The following is a 16,177-nucleotide window of genomic DNA, read 5'->3' as shown; positions in this document are numbered from 1 at the left end:
TTATACAGATAATTGGTTGCTATATTCACCATGTAGGAGCTAGACAACAGCATTGGCCAGGAGAAGTTGTCAAACAAACTTACACAGAGCTGGCAAGGAAAAACAACAAATCTTAATTTCACATTAAGTAAATAGAGAATCAGTACTCACGACGTGTATGCATATTATATCTTTTAAAACGCTATTTCAGTCATTTGAATTTTTTAATCAGAGAGCTGGTGGGCTTTCTCGCACTCCCGCCTTAAAGCTCAATGGCCCGCCTCCTCAATAGCTTGATTGGGCGCTGGGTTTATCAACGCGAAAGCTGAGGACGGCATTGGTCGGGAAGAGTTGTTAATCAAACTCCACTGTTAACAACAGGCAGATGGTGTGAGGAAAGAAAGACCAGCAAGACAAAGACAGGACACGAATTGAAAATGAGCTATTCTTCTCGAGTTAACATTTTAAACACCATTATAGACCGGCTAAATTTAATGAGCACACTTTCCTGAAAGATCAGCAATTTCTTTGTGAGAATGTGCCAATTTGAATGCATGACAAGCATAAAAAATAATGTACACTCATGATTGATGAAAATGAGAATATCACTCTTGGGATAGGATTTGACAGTTTATGATCAGAATGAAGATATTTGAAAAGGCAAATACATCATAAACAAGGCCTTTTATGACTTATGTTTAATGGCAAAGATTCAACATAAGAGCATTATGAAAAAAAATCAATACAAATGAGTACAAATCAATTACAGGTAAGACAAATTCTCCTATAAGACTGCACTAAAAATAACGCGATTAGAGGCACGCAACAAGAATGACATACGTAATTTTAAATAACTATTTTTTTAAATGAAAATCACAGCTTGTCCAGTTCACATCATTTGGTCTAAATTAAGACTTCGACTTGTAAGATTAAAAAACATAAAAGTCAAATAATTTACACACATCAAACTATTATAGCTTGCCCCGGTGTGTGACTATTAGCTTATGGTGAGGTACTTTTTAAATGAATAAGAAATTATTATTTTTATACCTAAGTGCATCAATAATTTAGTTCTTGGTAATATTCATGTATTTTAATGTTTGTTTGTTCTAGTATTATTTCCATAACAAATTGTATTGGATAAACATTAGCGGTTCAATCCAATTGACTACACTCCTCACAATGGCAGCATTTAAAATATGTAACTTCAAGACAAATAAATAGCATTTGAAAAGGGTTTGAGAACTGTTGCACCTTAACTTCACCTCATAAGGCAGTAGACATGTTTAACATTAGAAAAAAAAAATCTGTGTTAGGACGTCAGTTTTTGAGTGTTTGTGCTTCATATCTCATTAGAAGTGAGTGTTGCTCGTCACACGATTGGTCCCTTTCCAAGTCCTAACTGGTCGCTGGAGTGACTGGGCAGCATGTTGGTGCAGCTCGTACTTCTGTTTTCCATTTCCTCTCTCTCTCCTGCGTCCACCTATATTCATTTCATGACTTATTTATTTTATGTTGCTCAGTCAGTCAGTCGGCTTTGGCGGCGTGGCCCTTGGCGCTCGTGTGCGTCCATGGATAGATGAGTTCCCCGACAAAGAGCTTCTTGGCCAGGGCGCCCCACGAGTGTTGGGGGTAGCAGCTGTAAGTGGGTAAGCGGTAAGTGTCGACCACAGCGCTGCTCTTCAGCGGGTTAATCTGAAGACAAAAAAATGACACGGAAGATGATCATTGTTATGATTTGATAGTGAGCAAAAGAGTCTTCTGTGTGTACAATGTAATTTATTTGGATCAGATTCGGTGGAGGTGTGAACTGCATACAAACATGGGTTAAAATTGCTGCATCAGCAATACATATATTAGTCATTAAAAATCTTACTTTGCGAAGATCCACATTATACTATTCCAACATTTGAATTTTGTTTTGGTTAATTTTACCCTATTAACAATGTGTTTCTGCAAATGTATTTCAAAATATATGCATAAAATGTAAATTTTTTCCCAACAGACATACGTATAAATATTTGAACAATAGTTTATAGATGTGTAATTCGTTTTTAAAACCAAAACACATTTTATTGTAAATATATTTCACCACAATGTACACAATTATCACATTTTTAGATATAGTGTCAGAATCACTTTTATAGTAAAATATCTATGAATTCCATGATAAACATGCTAATATTAATTTTATTTAAAATATTTAAAAATCAATTCATTCAATTTAAATGATCAGTTCAACAGATGATATGTCAGTGAATAAAACATTCATAGGATTAAAATGATCATTATTTAAACCCAAGTTAATATTTGAATAATACTTTATATATGTTGGACATAGCTTTTAAAAAATCTACAGAAAGTAATTTGTTTCTAACATTTAATAATGTAATTATAATGAATTATTATTACATCGTTATTAATAATAAAACACTCATATTTTTACACTTAATATTCAATGTTCATTAACTGCTTAAAATATTACAATTAATAACTAATAATAATATTACTTCTTAATAACAATTTGCTACCAATATGCTTTGTTTTAAGAGCCTTGGTGGAGCGCTGCGCTTAAAAATATAAATATTGAATCACAAATATGGTTCAACAAAATAATGTTCAAGGAAAAAAAAAATACTGCTTGTTCTGCCTCTAAAAAAAAAAACAAACAACGACAACAAACAAACCAACACCCCACCCCCCAAAAAAATAAAAAATAAAAAAATTACGTAACGGCTCACCTCCATGAGCAGGTGAAGAGCAGATCCGGGCTCCTCACTCAGCACCCTGAATCTCACACCCTCTGAGGAGCAGGCGGGGCCCAGCACACACGGAAAAAAAACAACAACAACAGAAAACAAAATTATGAAGTTGTTATTATTTTGATGGCGTGAGCAAAGTCGGACGCTGGTGTACCGGCGAGTCTGTACGGACGACACACCCGAAGGCCCATGGCGAAGAGCGGGAAGGAGTTGATGAAATCCACACTCAGATGGATGACGCCCTGAAATAGGACGATCACAAGACGCAACTGGACAACACACACACACACACACACACACACACACACACACGCACACACGCACACACACACACACACACACACACACACACACACACACACACACACACACACACACACACACACACACACACAATGTAGTGCCGTCCATCTATCTACAAATAACCACTCCAAACCAAAATGGCAGACTTTTGGGTCTCTCGGGCATGCTTCTTGAGACTTTTTTTTGGGGGTGTGGGGCGGCGGGGTCTACTCATGATAGATAAGACTCCCAAATATCATGGTTCTAAGTGAAAGGGGCTCAATTAAAACATATACTGTATATATATATATTTGAGGCAGCTGATTTGACCCCAAAATGACCACCTCAAAGCAACATGGATGTCTTCCTGTGTCTTTTCAGACATGGCTCTTGAGACTTTTGGGTGGGTGTACTTAGGACAGACATGCCTGCCAAATCTCATGCTGCTAAGTGAAACTTTTTTGTTTGTTTCTTACCAGTGTGAAGACCAAGTAGTAAAGCGCGGTGGTCGGCAGCAGGAAAAGTAGGATGGTAAACAGCAGCGTACCAATGAAGAGCTACGATGACACAAATATGCAAATTGGGCTCGAGTGACATACACGATGATGTCATAAGTAATTTGCATGTGCCGCTACCTGGTCCATGTCGTAGGAACAGGAGTCAACTCTTTGCCTCAGAACGTTCCACTTCTTGCCTCTGAAGAGCCGCCAGAGCGAAGAGAGGCCATAGATCTTCAGGCAATAGAGTCTGTCACATTCAGAAAATATGTTACAACATTTATGCAAGAACGAAATGAATATGTAATAATATTTCATAATGCAGCACTGGCCCGGGCTATCTTTAGCATCACTGCATTATTCACTGCGGCCTCTTTTGCACCTCAGGATCACCAGCAGAACTCAAAAGAGGGCCCTGGCACTTTTATGAATAAGTCACTTTTTTATGCGTGGAAAAGATCTGATAATGTCTTTTGTTTAATTTCACTTTTCTCATGTCACGTCGACAGACCAGGAGGAGCAAAAAGTGGCTGCCCTCTGCAGGCGACACACATATCTATAAAAGGAACAACTACAGTACTGTACAATTTTTTGCGTGGTAAATGTGTGTGTATGTACAGTAATGTGATGTTTCAGTAACAACGTATTACTTCAGTTGGAATTATATAGAGCAGCCAGAAGTAGGACCAGGAACTGTAACTAGCACAGGATGACTGAAACAGAAACAATAACTTTAAGTGAATCTAGGAAAAGAACTACAGCAAATGTGGAAACCTAACTAAAAATACACTAATTAGTCTTAGTACCAGAACTCAGACTGGAACCAGAATTAAAGGTGGAACTGTAAGTAGGAATAAATACCAGAAACTTGAACAATTACAACTGGAAGCAGAATTGGAACGAAAAAGAAAAAGTGGAACTTCAACTGGAACTAAGACCTAGAAATAGGACTAGGACTAGACTGGATCAATAAACTACCATTAGACTGGAACTAGCACTAATCCTACAGCAAAAACTATAACTACAACAACGGATGAAATTATAACTAAGACTGGAACTACAAATACAACAAGAAGTACTGGGATGAGTATGAGAACTACGACTGTAACAAGGTTTGAAAGACAAAAAAAGACCAGCAGAGGGAGTGAGAAAAGTCTGCCCCCTACAGGCGACTATGAGACCTGGCTCCGTAGACGTAGAAGCAGTAGATGTGGAAGGTGAGCAGCGCCACCATGTCGGAGAGCAACGAGAGGGCAAAGGTCAAACCCAGGCACGCCAACAGGCCGCCGTACCACAGGATGGACTCCATAAATGGTGACAGCAGGTGCACGTAATCTGAAAGACATCAAGCAACTGTTTTGTTCAAACAAAAACACAAGCCAAACTGTGTGTGTGTGTGTGTGCGTGTGGTCCACTCACTGATCCACAGGTGGATGTGATAGAGGAAGAAGCGGCCCAACACCTGGTCCAAGGCCCGGTTCATCTTCAGCCCAGCCGGGGCGCCCATGAGCCATTGGAGCAGATCCTGAAGCTCCTTAGCAACGTGCTAACCAAAGAGTTACGGCTACATATCAAGACGCACAATCAAACATGCTCACCATGAAGAATTCCGACGACACGCATGGTTATTAGCGGTGTGCGTTTGACTCCGGTGCACCACACACCTCGCGCCGAAGGCGCAGAGTGTTGAAATTATCATTCAAGTTTGATACTCTGCAACAATGGGGCAGCGCCATTCACCCTCCAAAAATGCCCCCGCACATTAGGTCACAAGAGAGGATGGCGTCTCACGTGAGCTGGGCTTTATATTGTTTCTGATCCAAGTGGAACTTTGAAAAAGTGAGTTCTCAAAATTCAAACAAAACAGAACTAGACGAGAACTAAAACTGGAAATAAAATTTTTGTGGCTTTACTCAAGACAAAAGCAAAACTGGAATTACCACTAAACATCGAAGTAAATTGAATTCAAACTAAAATTGGAATCAAAAGGTCCAAACCATAACAGATTTTTAATGTTTAGTGCGTGTTTGAAAAACAAGCGTCAAGTGTGTCTTACATCAGCAGCAGGAACTAGCATGTTGGCTATCATGCTAATGTGGTTGTCTCTGTAGAGCCAGGAGGCCAGCAAAAGACCCAGACCCACATCCACCAGGAAGGACACAAACACATTGGCCTTTCTGCACACGCACATCCACATCACCACAAACAACATGTGAGCGAGTTAAGAGATGTACGATAATATGACGACAAGGAGAGCTCACTGCACGCTCAAATTGCTCACACTAATTAAGTAAAACTGGAATTAGGATTCGAACTACAAGTACGGCCAAAACCAAAACTAGTAGAGAAAGTAAAGAACCTGTGCCTGGAAGTAGAAGACAGAGTCTAACATGGCTAGAACAGAAATTGCTAATTACATTTTCAAGCTTTAAGAAGGACTGGACCTGAAACTGGAAATAAGATTGCAAGTAAAACTGGAACTGAAACTACAAAGGGACTAGAACTGCAACTAGGTCTACAGTAGAAATCAGAACTAAAACTAGGACCAGAACAGGAAGTAGAATGCGGACTTCGTTTTATAACTATAACTACAATGATCACTGAAAACCTAGTACCTCACCTAGGACAGGTACCAGTTCTAATGCTGGAACTAAAACAAGTGCTGTGACCGGACTTGGATCGAGATAAGGGCAATAATCGAAGCAAGATGACGAAAACACTTGTGCAAACTAACATTGTAAACAGGAAGAAGAAGGAGACCAGTGGTGAAACCTGATGAATTGCGTGTGATTCTCGGCTGGTTTATGTGAGCTGAGTGTCTTGAGGAGCTGGGTCCTGTAGCTTAGCTGTACACAGGACGACAATTTGGACCACAGGAAGGGCAGTGGGAAAACCTCAAAGACCCTGTAAAGGACCGGAAAAATGCACATATTAATATGTGTCACGCTAGGGTATCTTAGCATGCTCTCTCTCCTAACCGCATGCTGCAGATCCAAGTCCACACGGCCAGGATCCGTCTGAGAAGCATGCAGACCGGCACGGAGGCCCGTTTCAGGAGCTCCACAATGATGCTTCCCTCTCGACCTTCAGACTGCCAGTGGGTGGATTTCAGGGGACCATCGTCATATTTGTCCAAGAAAAACAGGGGGCCGCTGCTAGACACCGTGTGGAACACCTTGACATAGGGCACAATACACATTACTAATAGCAGGACTATAGCATAAGAAATAAAAGTGGAACTGCAAGTGCAACTGGAACTGGAACGATGACAAGAATGAGAACTGCAAGTGGACTATAACCACCTGGAGCTACATATGGAATATTGAAATTAAACTAGAACTGGACTGGATTTAGAATAAACCGGGAGCTACCGTGTCCGTACCTGTCTCAACTCAGACAGCGAACCATCTTTGGATTCTGGGATGCCGTTCTGGATGGGATGTAGCTGTGACAACATCACTTTTCTCTGCTCGTAGTGGACAAAGATCACCTTCTCCTTCTCTTCCTCATTCTCCTCTTCCTCATCCTCACTCTTCTTCACCTCCTTCGGTGGCGGGGTGCATCCGAGGAGGCGGCAGGTGAAGCCTTTCTGGCCCAGGCGGCGGCTGATCTGGAGCCAACGCTGGTGGGGGAACATGGTGCCCAGGTCCCTTAGGAAGCTGTCCATGCCCTCCTCGCCCTCCTGGGGCAAACTCCACGAGCCCAACACGGACAGTTTCACTCGGCTCTCGGACGCCATCTGACACCCAGGCGAAAAAACGAGGAAGGAGAAAAAACAATATTATTAATATATTAATAGTGACATCAACTGGCCTTGGAAGTACAAAGTAAAAACGGAACTAAAGACAAGATGGAAATAGAAAGTAGCTAGTAGCTGGAGCTAGAAATCAAATTGAAACTCAAAATAAGATTGACTTCTACGCAGACTAGTACTGTAAATAACACTAAGTGGAACTTGAACTAAGAAGGGATCAAAAGTAGAAATGTCACTGGAACTGAAAGTAGTACTTATACTGGAATTGGAACCACCAGTTGAACTAGGAGTGGGACTAAAATGGGAACTCGTACAAAAAGCAGTTCTAGCACAGGCATTGGAATTTGAAGCAGAACTAAAACTGGACTTAATGCCAAACTGGAACGATGACTAAGACTGCAGCAGGACCACCACATTACTTGTTGATGGTGCATTATGTGTTTTGACGGTACTGGTGGTGTACCTGCTGTATGTAGCGTTTGACATGGCTGGGGATGAATGGGTAGTGGATCACGGCCAGCACCACTGCAGAGTCATGTTCGGGGATCCAGCGGCCCACCAGCAGACCGCTAGCTGCAAGGTTGCAGCTTTGAGGGAAGAACACCTTCAGAACCATCGCTGATTCGTCTTCTTTCTTCGACACTTGGACATGCGACAAAGAAGTTAAATGAGGTCCTCATTTTGTCCTTGGTGCTACCAAAGTCATCATCACAAGATAAAGAACCAATTTAATGGGAGCACGCTCCCAGTGACAACTGGGCCACTAACAACTAGAGTAGCCTAATGCCATTTTTGTCATTTACATTATGTCTAAATCAAGGTTTACTTCCAATTTTTGACATGCACACTGCCAATTCCCAAGCTGTCAGTGGGCGTTAAACAAGGGTTTACCTCCCGTTCAAATAAAAAAATAATCCCAGAAAATGACCTTTGCAAACTGGCAGAAAAGTGAGAGAGGAAGCAGCACTGGGGTTTGGGTGATGGTATTTGTGAATTTTATTTACCGGTATCATTTTTTTCCCATGAAGTGTTGATATTTATTTGCCATTTGCTTGGAATAGAGTATAACCTGAGGAAAATCACAATTTCTGTCAAAACAAGTATCCAGGTGCAATCAGCAAAATATACAGTATATCCCTCGGATTTCAGTACAAAACTTTTAACTTTGGCAAAATGTCAAAAAAAGAAATTAATAAAATATGGAGAGTACTGTCGTCCATTATTTCCTGGTGGTTCAAATGGAAGGATGCAGAACCTACTTCGTGGTACCAAACACACCAGATGCACTTGGAGTCATCCCAAACGCAAATGGCGGTGTTTTGAGAATAACACTGGTGGTTGTGTGTGTACTAACATCATCGAGTGTCCTCATTGTTGTCCTTCATGAAGGGCACAGTCCCCGAGGCACAACTTTCATTGATTCCCTGCCCGCGCGCGTTAGCAAGCTAGTAGAACTGCACAAAAGCTTAGGTACACTACAAAGTGACAAAAAAGAGAACGAGTCGTACAGTGTACATGTTTGTACATAATTGCGACACGATAAATCCAAGTTGATTATTGTTATGACAGAGCGTTTGCATCCCCATCACAGTCTGTCGATCAAAATACAATTAAACGGGACTTCAATTTTACAATAAAAATATTAAAATGTGTAGTATAGCGCAGTCACAATAACGTCAGGAAGTATATTTGTTGTATATTTTTTTTTACCTTATTGTCAAGCATAAAAAGTTTCGCCCTCCGTCCACAGAACACAGTTTGCTAGGCGGCCATTTTGTTTATTGACAGTCCCATACGTTAAAAGTTCCAACGGGAAACACAAGTCCGGAATCTGCTGCAATGACTTAATTAACTTTAGCCTCAATTTTAATTACCATAGATTTACACATACAGTACCTCAATAAACATTGATATAGACCCCGTATTAAAATTAAAATACAACTTTTAATTTTAAAAAGTTGAATCCCCTATTGCATTGTAATATAATGCAGTCATTTAAATACGCTTTTGGAACAATGCAATCTGAAAAGCATGGCTTTGATGATTTCTTCCATTGATATAAATGTGTATCGTGATAATAACAGTCATGATCATACTCACAATGAATGACTGCAATTGCTGTTGCTGCTGCTTCTGCTGTCAGCAAATAAGGAGTCACCCAACCGTTAAGTAATTTATCTCCTTTTGCGGTGACACAGCACCAAAAAGGCGGGACACATTCCTTATCTCAAAAGTTTTGTTTTCAAAATATGCTCTTCCATTTCTTTGTAATTTCTCATACTGCGTATTACTTTAAATGCTTTATGAATTGTGCAATATTCAATAATTCCGCTCCCCTCACCCTGATGTTTCTAGTTATAAAATACTGCAAAAACACCAGCAATACGTTTTTAAATCATGAAAGAAGAAAAAAGGACCAGAGGGTCTCGTGTAGTACTCTCGCGATATATTTTACGACTGACACGGAAGTAAACAAATGAACACGTGAACGATGGAGCCTGTTGAGTCAACCAATTTTCACTCAAGAAAGCAAAACAGATCTGACATTTTAAAACAATTCCAATCGCGGTATTTCGCTACCAGTCGCCTCGTTTCATTCCCCTGGAGGGTGTGTAAAAAGCTTATCTTAAAATGATCGTGTTGTTTGCATTTATTCCGCGTAGTTATAATTAAGATACGTGTCAGTGCTTAATCATCAATCTATCCATCCATGATCGGAACCGTTTATCCTCACGAAATGTCATCTAAATGATAGTTTATACCTTTCACAGCTTTTAGAAAATGAGCTTGAACGCAGCAACTCATCGGACGTCATTTTAGAAATCCTCAAACGGGTAAGCGGCGTACACACCTCTTAATTTTTTTTAAATATTTGAAGTCACAAACTTGAATCCAATGTCCGTGTTTGTGTCAGACGTGTCTTCACGCCCTGTGTCGTAAGTTTCCGCCGTCGCCGCGATACAGGAAGTGCTTTCTCTCTGAGCTCATAAAACGGGTGAGTTTTTTGCCCCCAGATCAGCCCGTTATGTTTCCCGGATGCTGTTCTCATGGTGACGCTCATTTGCAGGTGGAAGCCGCAGAGTGCGAACCTCTTGATGAGCTCTATGATGCTCTGGCAGAGGTAGTGGCGGCCCAAGATGTGGCAGAGGGATACCGGACCTACTTACTGGTACCAAAGTCAACTTACACACACTCAGTGACATCATGTAGAACCTACTTAATGGTACTAAACTCCCAATACACACATTCAATGACATCATGAAGGACAAAGAACCAATGGGTATCAGGGTACCAAAGTTGCTACACACACACACACACACACACACACTCATTGAAATCACAAGCAGAAGTGTCAAATCGGGTGCAGAAAGTAAAAACTAGACCACAGTTTGGCTTGAGCCAGGTTTTTCTGCTCCCAGGAGCTTGATTACCTGCCAGTTGAGTAGACGCATGTGTGGCTCGAGGCAAACTCCTGGCAGGTTTTTCATTTTGTGGATCTGAATTTGACACCTCTGATCACAAGAAATAAAGAAACTCCATCATGGAATAAAATTCACACATGCTCAGTGAAATCGTGAATGTGCCATAATCTAATTCATGGTGCCAAATTTTCTGCATTGCACACTAAGTGATCTGAAGGATGCAGAAGCTTTCTTAAGGTACCAAACTTAATCCACACACACTATTGGGTCCATGTTTTCCTTAGCCGTGCGGGAACAGCGTCAGCTTGTTGGAGAATGTGGCTTTAATCTCAGAGGGGACAACGGGCCTGGTGACATGGGAGGCAGCCCTCTACCTAGCCGAGTGGGCCTTGGACCACGCGCATATTTTTGCTGGAAGGTACCACAATCTAGAAGATGATCTCCTCCAGACTTAATGAATAAGAATTTCTCCTCTGCAGGAAAGTTCTGGAGCTGGGCAGCGGTGCGGGTCTGACCGGCGTCGCTGTGTGTCATTCGTGCGCTCCTTCCTCATACGTCTTCAGTGATTGTCACCAAAGTGTCCTCCAGAGACTTTGTGACAACTTGAGCATCAACGGACTCCTCAACAACAAAACAAACACCAGTAGGACAGAAGTCAGAGTGCAAGAGCTGGACTGGACGGATGTGACGGAGGAACGCTTGAATGACGTCGGTGCAGACGTGGTCATAGCAGCAGGTCCGACCCTCCGCAATAAGGATGGAATGGAAAAGGCAGGAAAGGTCTTCTAGAATGGAGTTAAGGTTCTGAAAAGTTGAAGATCCGATGTTCCAGAAATCCGCGGGATAGATGTCTTGAAATTTTTAGTGTTCTGGAATGATCAGGACGTACGTTCTCGAATGTTATCAGAAAAGTGTCCCACAATGTTGTAAATGTTCTAGAAAATCATCTGACTGGATGATGATCTGGAGTGTTAAAATGAATTTTGGTCCACAGTGTTGAAGGTTATAAATTTTGTAATTTCAGAAAATATATTCTATAAACCTCGCGAGGAAATGTGTGTTGCAGATGTGGTGTATGATCCTGACGTGATTGCAGTTCTGGTCCAGCTTCTGTCCAAGATCCTGAAGCGTGGTGGTGTTCGGGTCCCCTCTGAGGTTTTCATCTGCTCTACTGTCAGGAACCCGCAGACGTACGCCGGTTTCAAGCACAGTCTAAGTAAGATGATGCAGCCTCTCACGCTGATTGGCGAATCATCTCCATGGGGGCAGAGTCTAAACAACATCTGATTAACAGGTGCTGCTGGGATCGGCCACCGGGTGATGAGTGGAGCTGTCAATCACGTCTTTGAGTACAACAGAGAGTCTGAAATCGAGCTTGTTCAATTGTTTGCGTGTCAATAAAGTTTTTTTTATTTACAAGATGGGAATATTCAGTGATCAATTTGACAAGACTGCAGTTTGGTTCGAGTTCCTCTATGGTCACCTAGAAGAAGTGCAGGAGGAATAGGAGGAAGACAAGAGTGGGAGGACATGTTGGTCCCAGTTGTCGTCCCAGCGCTGCTCCCTGCTGGCGCGCAGATTCCTCCTGAATGCGCCCAGTTTGCCGTCATTGCTGGGAAAATCTGACAGCAAACTCTGGAAATATAAATTTAAGAATACTTGTGTTTAAATGATTCGTTAATCAATTCACTAAGGTGTCACCTTGAGCTGTTGGGCCAACTGCGTGCTGTCGGAAAAGATCAGACCATTGTGCCCGTGCTTCACCAGCTCCTCGAGGCTGAAAGGGAACCAAGAGATTTTTTCCCCCCCCTGATAATCTATTCAAAATTAATAAAATGAAACGCAGCGCTTCACTTTTTTTCTGCTCTCTGGTGCCAAACTCACCACAGAAAGTGGACGGCGCACACAGGCAGGCAGCATCCAAACATGTCCACCACCTTCATGGGCAGGTCCAGCCCGCTAGAAGACTTGTGGAGACAAACGCCGAGGTCGGCACAACCTGAAAATAAACACAAAGCATGATCATAAACAAAAAGGCTGCTTGGGTTGAAATAGGGTACACGCAAAACGACACTTTTTTTTTTTTTTTTGCCCGACAACCACTCACTACCACTCGGGCTGCAGCTTTAGAATATTTTTAGAACTGGGAATTCTACCAATTAGCTCATGGTTTAATCAAATACAGTGGACCCTGTAAGTGGGTGTTTTGGTGTGTGTGTGTGTGTGTGTGTGTGTTTTAGGCTAAATTAATACTCCCATCACTACTATTTATTAATAAAATGTTCAAAATTGCCATGTGTGTTTCAAACTGACCTAACAAGACAGGATAATCTTCCGGCTCCAGCCAGGGTGTGCATATCTTCACGTGCTCCAAACGTAGACTGTCAATCATCTTCATGTAGCGCTCCTTCTGAGGACCTTTCCCTTAACATGCACACACCAAGACGGACAAGTCATTGAGCGCTTGCCCTCAAACATCAACGCCAATCGTACCTGTGATGACGCAGATGAGCGGCGGGAGAGTCTCTCCTGCCGAGATGAACTTTTCATATTCTGTCAGGGAACAAGCAGGAAACGCTCAAAACACTTAATTATGGTGTGCCACAGGAGTGTGGTTGCGGTACCTTGAAGAGCCTGCAGGAGGATGGAGAAGTCTTCATCCTCTGAGGAGGGACAGCAAAGTGATAGACAGAAGACCGTAAAATGTTTGCAACAATGCTCGACAACTCATTGTAGTGTTTACATTTTATATTAGATACATTTGTAAGATTAGACATAAAATATAATGTTGGGATGGAAGAAAGCATTTTTGAAAACCTTTGTATACTGGCAAACTAGCTATAAAAATGTTCCTAATTTTTAACTGACCCTTGTACAATATGGGGGAAATTTTGCATCTTAATTTGAAAAAAAAAGTGTTTTACTCACAGGAAAATATAAAACAAATAGTTTGCCCCCCCCCCCCCCGGCCCCCATCTTTCTACGCCAGCAATATATAGTTAAAGGGAGAACAATTCGATACTCTTCCGCTGGATGGAAGACGGTGCAATGAAGCTCCCATAAAAGAATAATTTATGTGGTAAGCACCTGTCCAGCTGGTGCTGCTGACAAGCAGGGTGGGGCGATCAGGCTTCAAGGTCACCGTGTCCTTATCAAGGTCTCGCACAGAGAAGACAGTTTTCTCCATGACATCGTCATCATCAGCAGCACTGCTGAAGGAAAGCCGAACAGAAGAAAAAAAAAAATTTGACGAAGCAGCATGTGGCACATTAATCGAGGATGTTCCAAAAATAACGTGACAATACTTGGTAGAATTGTAGCACTTGCCTGCTATGCCGAAAGGCAGGAAGCATGTGTGAAAGCCTCGCAAAAAGTTTGTGCCGCGTCTCCAGTGGTGTCTCTCTGAAGATGGCCGCCGGTTTGTCATAGAGAGTGGTCGCCCTACAGAGCGCAAAGTAACTCAACTCAACTGTGTAGATCCATTGGCACTTTTAAGACATACATTACAACGTCTAAAACACTATAATGCAGAAAAATCCACATCGCCCTACAGGTATGATGACTCTGCTCTCACGTCAAAGCCAAAAGGTAAGCATAGTTGCAATGAGTTCTGTTGGAAGCAAAGATGTGCCACATACACATAGTAAATTGTATGACTTGCTGCTTCCATGAGTTGAAATACTTGTTGTGTCTTTATGGAAACCCAGAACTTCCCCAAACTCTAACTACATACTTGTTAGTTCATTTTGGCCCTGATCTCCATGGCAACAAAATCAGGACTTGCCATCTGGGGGCAGGGTGAGCAGTGGCTCACTTTCGCAAGACAGACTTGTCCCTTCAAAACAGGGCAATTTCAGAAATAGTCCGTCTAAATTGGTTGTTTTAAATGGTGACAAAAGCGCATCACAGTATTTTCAATAATTAGCATGTTGCTAATAGTCATTAGCACCAAATCATACTTGATGCCCCAGTTCTTCTGCAGATCTTCCTTCATAGCGTCGGTCACACACAAGTGCTGAGATGCCAGACGACCAAACACATGCTCGTACCTATAGGAAGAACATACATATTTGCTTTGTTTCAAGGGCGGGAGGAACCCAGCAGAAAGAAAAATCCCCTACTGAGAGACGAAAATTTGTTGTTCCCAGATTTCAGAGAGAAAATGCAGTTGTTTGAAGGGTTAGAATTAGCGTAATATCTACGCTAATTCCTATTCGCCTGTATATGGCTCAACAATTTAAACATTAGCATGAAGCTAGCAGATTTTGTGATACCAAACAATAGGATGTTGTCGAAATATTACATTCCTTTTTGTTTTATGCGTTTGTTCTACAGAAAAGTGGCACTAACCACTTGGCCAGGAGCACGAGCGGGTGCGTGTGGCCATGGCTGAGCGCCATGATGGTGTAGCCGTAGTTGTGCCAGTCGATGATCAAGCTCCCGCCACGCAGGATGCACGTCAGCCACGCTGATGCCATGCCCGGCAAACCAGGAGGATTCTGCAGACAAACGTAAACCAGAACTGGAGGTCAATTCACAGTCGTGATTGGCGGTCGGGAGTCATGTGACGCACCTGCAGGAGTATGCGAGTGTGTGGTTTCAGCATCAGTAGCACAAACAGAACCTGCACGAACTGAATGGTCACCTTGGTCACATACGTCAAAATCTTCGGGCCACCTGAAGGTTTTTGGATGTAAAAAAAAAGGCATTTATGCAACCAATAACATCTACATTGCAAAGTGGGGAGGGGAGAAACAACCACAGTGCTTCTGATTGCTCTGATTGACGCGGGGGTAAAACTCTGATGTTCTAGTAGGCTATTTGTGACATTTTCTCATCCCATCTGACAGCGCAGTCAATGATTTGAGGACTTCCATTGAATCAGTACTCTCTAACTCCAACCGAACATGATGTTGTTTGTCTATATGTGCCCTGATAATAAAGAGGACAAGCATGTCAATCCGTCGCTTACCTCTAACACCTTTGACTTCCACAATCGGGACGATTTGAATCCTCTCGTCCCTCAACACGTCTAGGTGAGGCTTGCTGTCTAAGCGTAATTAATTTAAATGAATACAAATCAGACGTATATTGATTGTGTATACGTGCTGTCTTACCTAAATACCCCACTAGAGTGACTTGAAATCCACGTTTACTCAGTGACAACGAGTGATATTGCATGCGGGGACTACGACCAATGTCCCCGAGAACCAGCACGCACACCCGCCGCACGGGATCGCCGTCGCGCCGCCTCAACAGCCAGCACAGGGCGACCGCGAGACACACCATCACCGACACCACCGGCCACCAGATACCCAAACCGGCGCCGCAGAACACCGCCATGAGAAGTAAAATCAACACAAAAAGAATCAGGCTGGGAGTGGGCGCCGCCATGTTTGTTTGGCATTTACGATGACGTGTCACGGTGGTGGAGGCGGGGGAACCGATTTAAAGGGACCGAAGACGTTGGGACCAAATCAT

The 16,177-nt window shown here is 42.4% G+C and overlaps 3 protein-coding genes across 7 annotated transcripts; 1 reads left to right on the top strand and 2 right to left on the bottom strand.

Moving 5' to 3' along the window:
• Window positions 1-660: 660 nt before the first annotated feature.
• pigq (phosphatidylinositol glycan anchor biosynthesis, class Q) lies at window positions 661-9,474 on the bottom strand. 4 transcript variants are annotated; one of them, XM_052048722.1, is made up of 13 exons: window positions 9,375-9,474; window positions 7,738-7,916; window positions 6,903-7,259; window positions 6,499-6,695; window positions 6,293-6,424; window positions 5,577-5,697; window positions 4,940-5,066; window positions 4,687-4,855; window positions 3,659-3,770; window positions 3,500-3,580; window positions 2,896-3,010; window positions 2,721-2,782; window positions 661-1,674 (listed from the first exon to the last, which is right to left on the bottom strand). In XM_052048722.1, the coding sequence occupies exons 2-13, from the start codon at window positions 7,888-7,890 to the stop codon at window positions 1,507-1,509; spliced, it is 1,794 nt and encodes a 597-aa protein (XP_051904682.1). In that variant the 5' UTR covers window positions 7,891-7,916; window positions 9,375-9,474; the 3' UTR covers window positions 661-1,506. The 4 variants fall into 4 exon arrangements, with proteins under 4 accessions (XP_051904682.1, XP_051904681.1, XP_051904679.1 ...); XM_052048721.1 differs by lacking the exon at window positions 9,375-9,474 and adding an exon at window positions 8,985-9,084; XM_052048719.1 differs by lacking the exon at window positions 9,375-9,474 and adding an exon at window positions 8,986-9,075 and having other exon boundaries at window positions 7,738-7,912.
• Window positions 9,475-9,718: 244 nt separating this feature from the next.
• eef2kmt (eukaryotic elongation factor 2 lysine methyltransferase) lies at window positions 9,719-12,115 on the top strand. Of its 2 annotated transcripts, none has more exons than XR_007959437.1 (8): window positions 9,719-9,882; window positions 10,046-10,108; window positions 10,189-10,269; window positions 10,342-10,443; window positions 10,981-11,114; window positions 11,176-11,476; window positions 11,763-11,912; window positions 11,991-12,115. XR_007959437.1 is itself a non-coding variant. In XM_052048741.1 (8 exons), exons 1-8 carry the CDS (start codon window positions 9,766-9,768, stop codon window positions 12,095-12,097), a joined length of 1,011 nt encoding a protein of 336 aa, XP_051904701.1. In that variant the 5' UTR covers window positions 9,719-9,765; the 3' UTR covers window positions 12,098-12,115. The 2 variants fall into 2 exon arrangements, 1 of the variants encoding a protein (XP_051904701.1); XM_052048741.1 differs by having other exon boundaries at window positions 11,176-11,432.
• alg1 (ALG1 chitobiosyldiphosphodolichol beta-mannosyltransferase) lies at window positions 12,080-16,131 on the bottom strand. The gene is made up of 13 exons (XM_052048747.1): window positions 15,814-16,131; window positions 15,669-15,746; window positions 15,270-15,373; window positions 15,047-15,195; window positions 14,656-14,745; window positions 14,024-14,137; window positions 13,784-13,908; window positions 13,321-13,359; window positions 13,190-13,249; window positions 13,010-13,120; window positions 12,581-12,695; window positions 12,398-12,473; window positions 12,080-12,331 (listed from the first exon to the last, which is right to left on the bottom strand). Exons 1-13 carry the CDS (start codon window positions 16,088-16,090, stop codon window positions 12,176-12,178), a joined length of 1,494 nt encoding a protein of 497 aa, XP_051904707.1. The 5' UTR covers window positions 16,091-16,131; the 3' UTR covers window positions 12,080-12,175.
• Window positions 16,132-16,177: the final 46 nt, after the last annotated feature.

Source organism: Hippocampus zosterae, chromosome 17 (assembly GCF_025434085.1).
Source record: "Hippocampus zosterae strain Florida chromosome 17, ASM2543408v3, whole genome shotgun sequence".
NCBI classification, from domain to species: domain Eukaryota; kingdom Metazoa; phylum Chordata; class Actinopteri; order Syngnathiformes; family Syngnathidae; genus Hippocampus; species Hippocampus zosterae.
The sequence above is the reverse complement of the archived record's forward strand: the minus strand, read 5'-3'. Positions and strand labels throughout refer to the sequence as shown.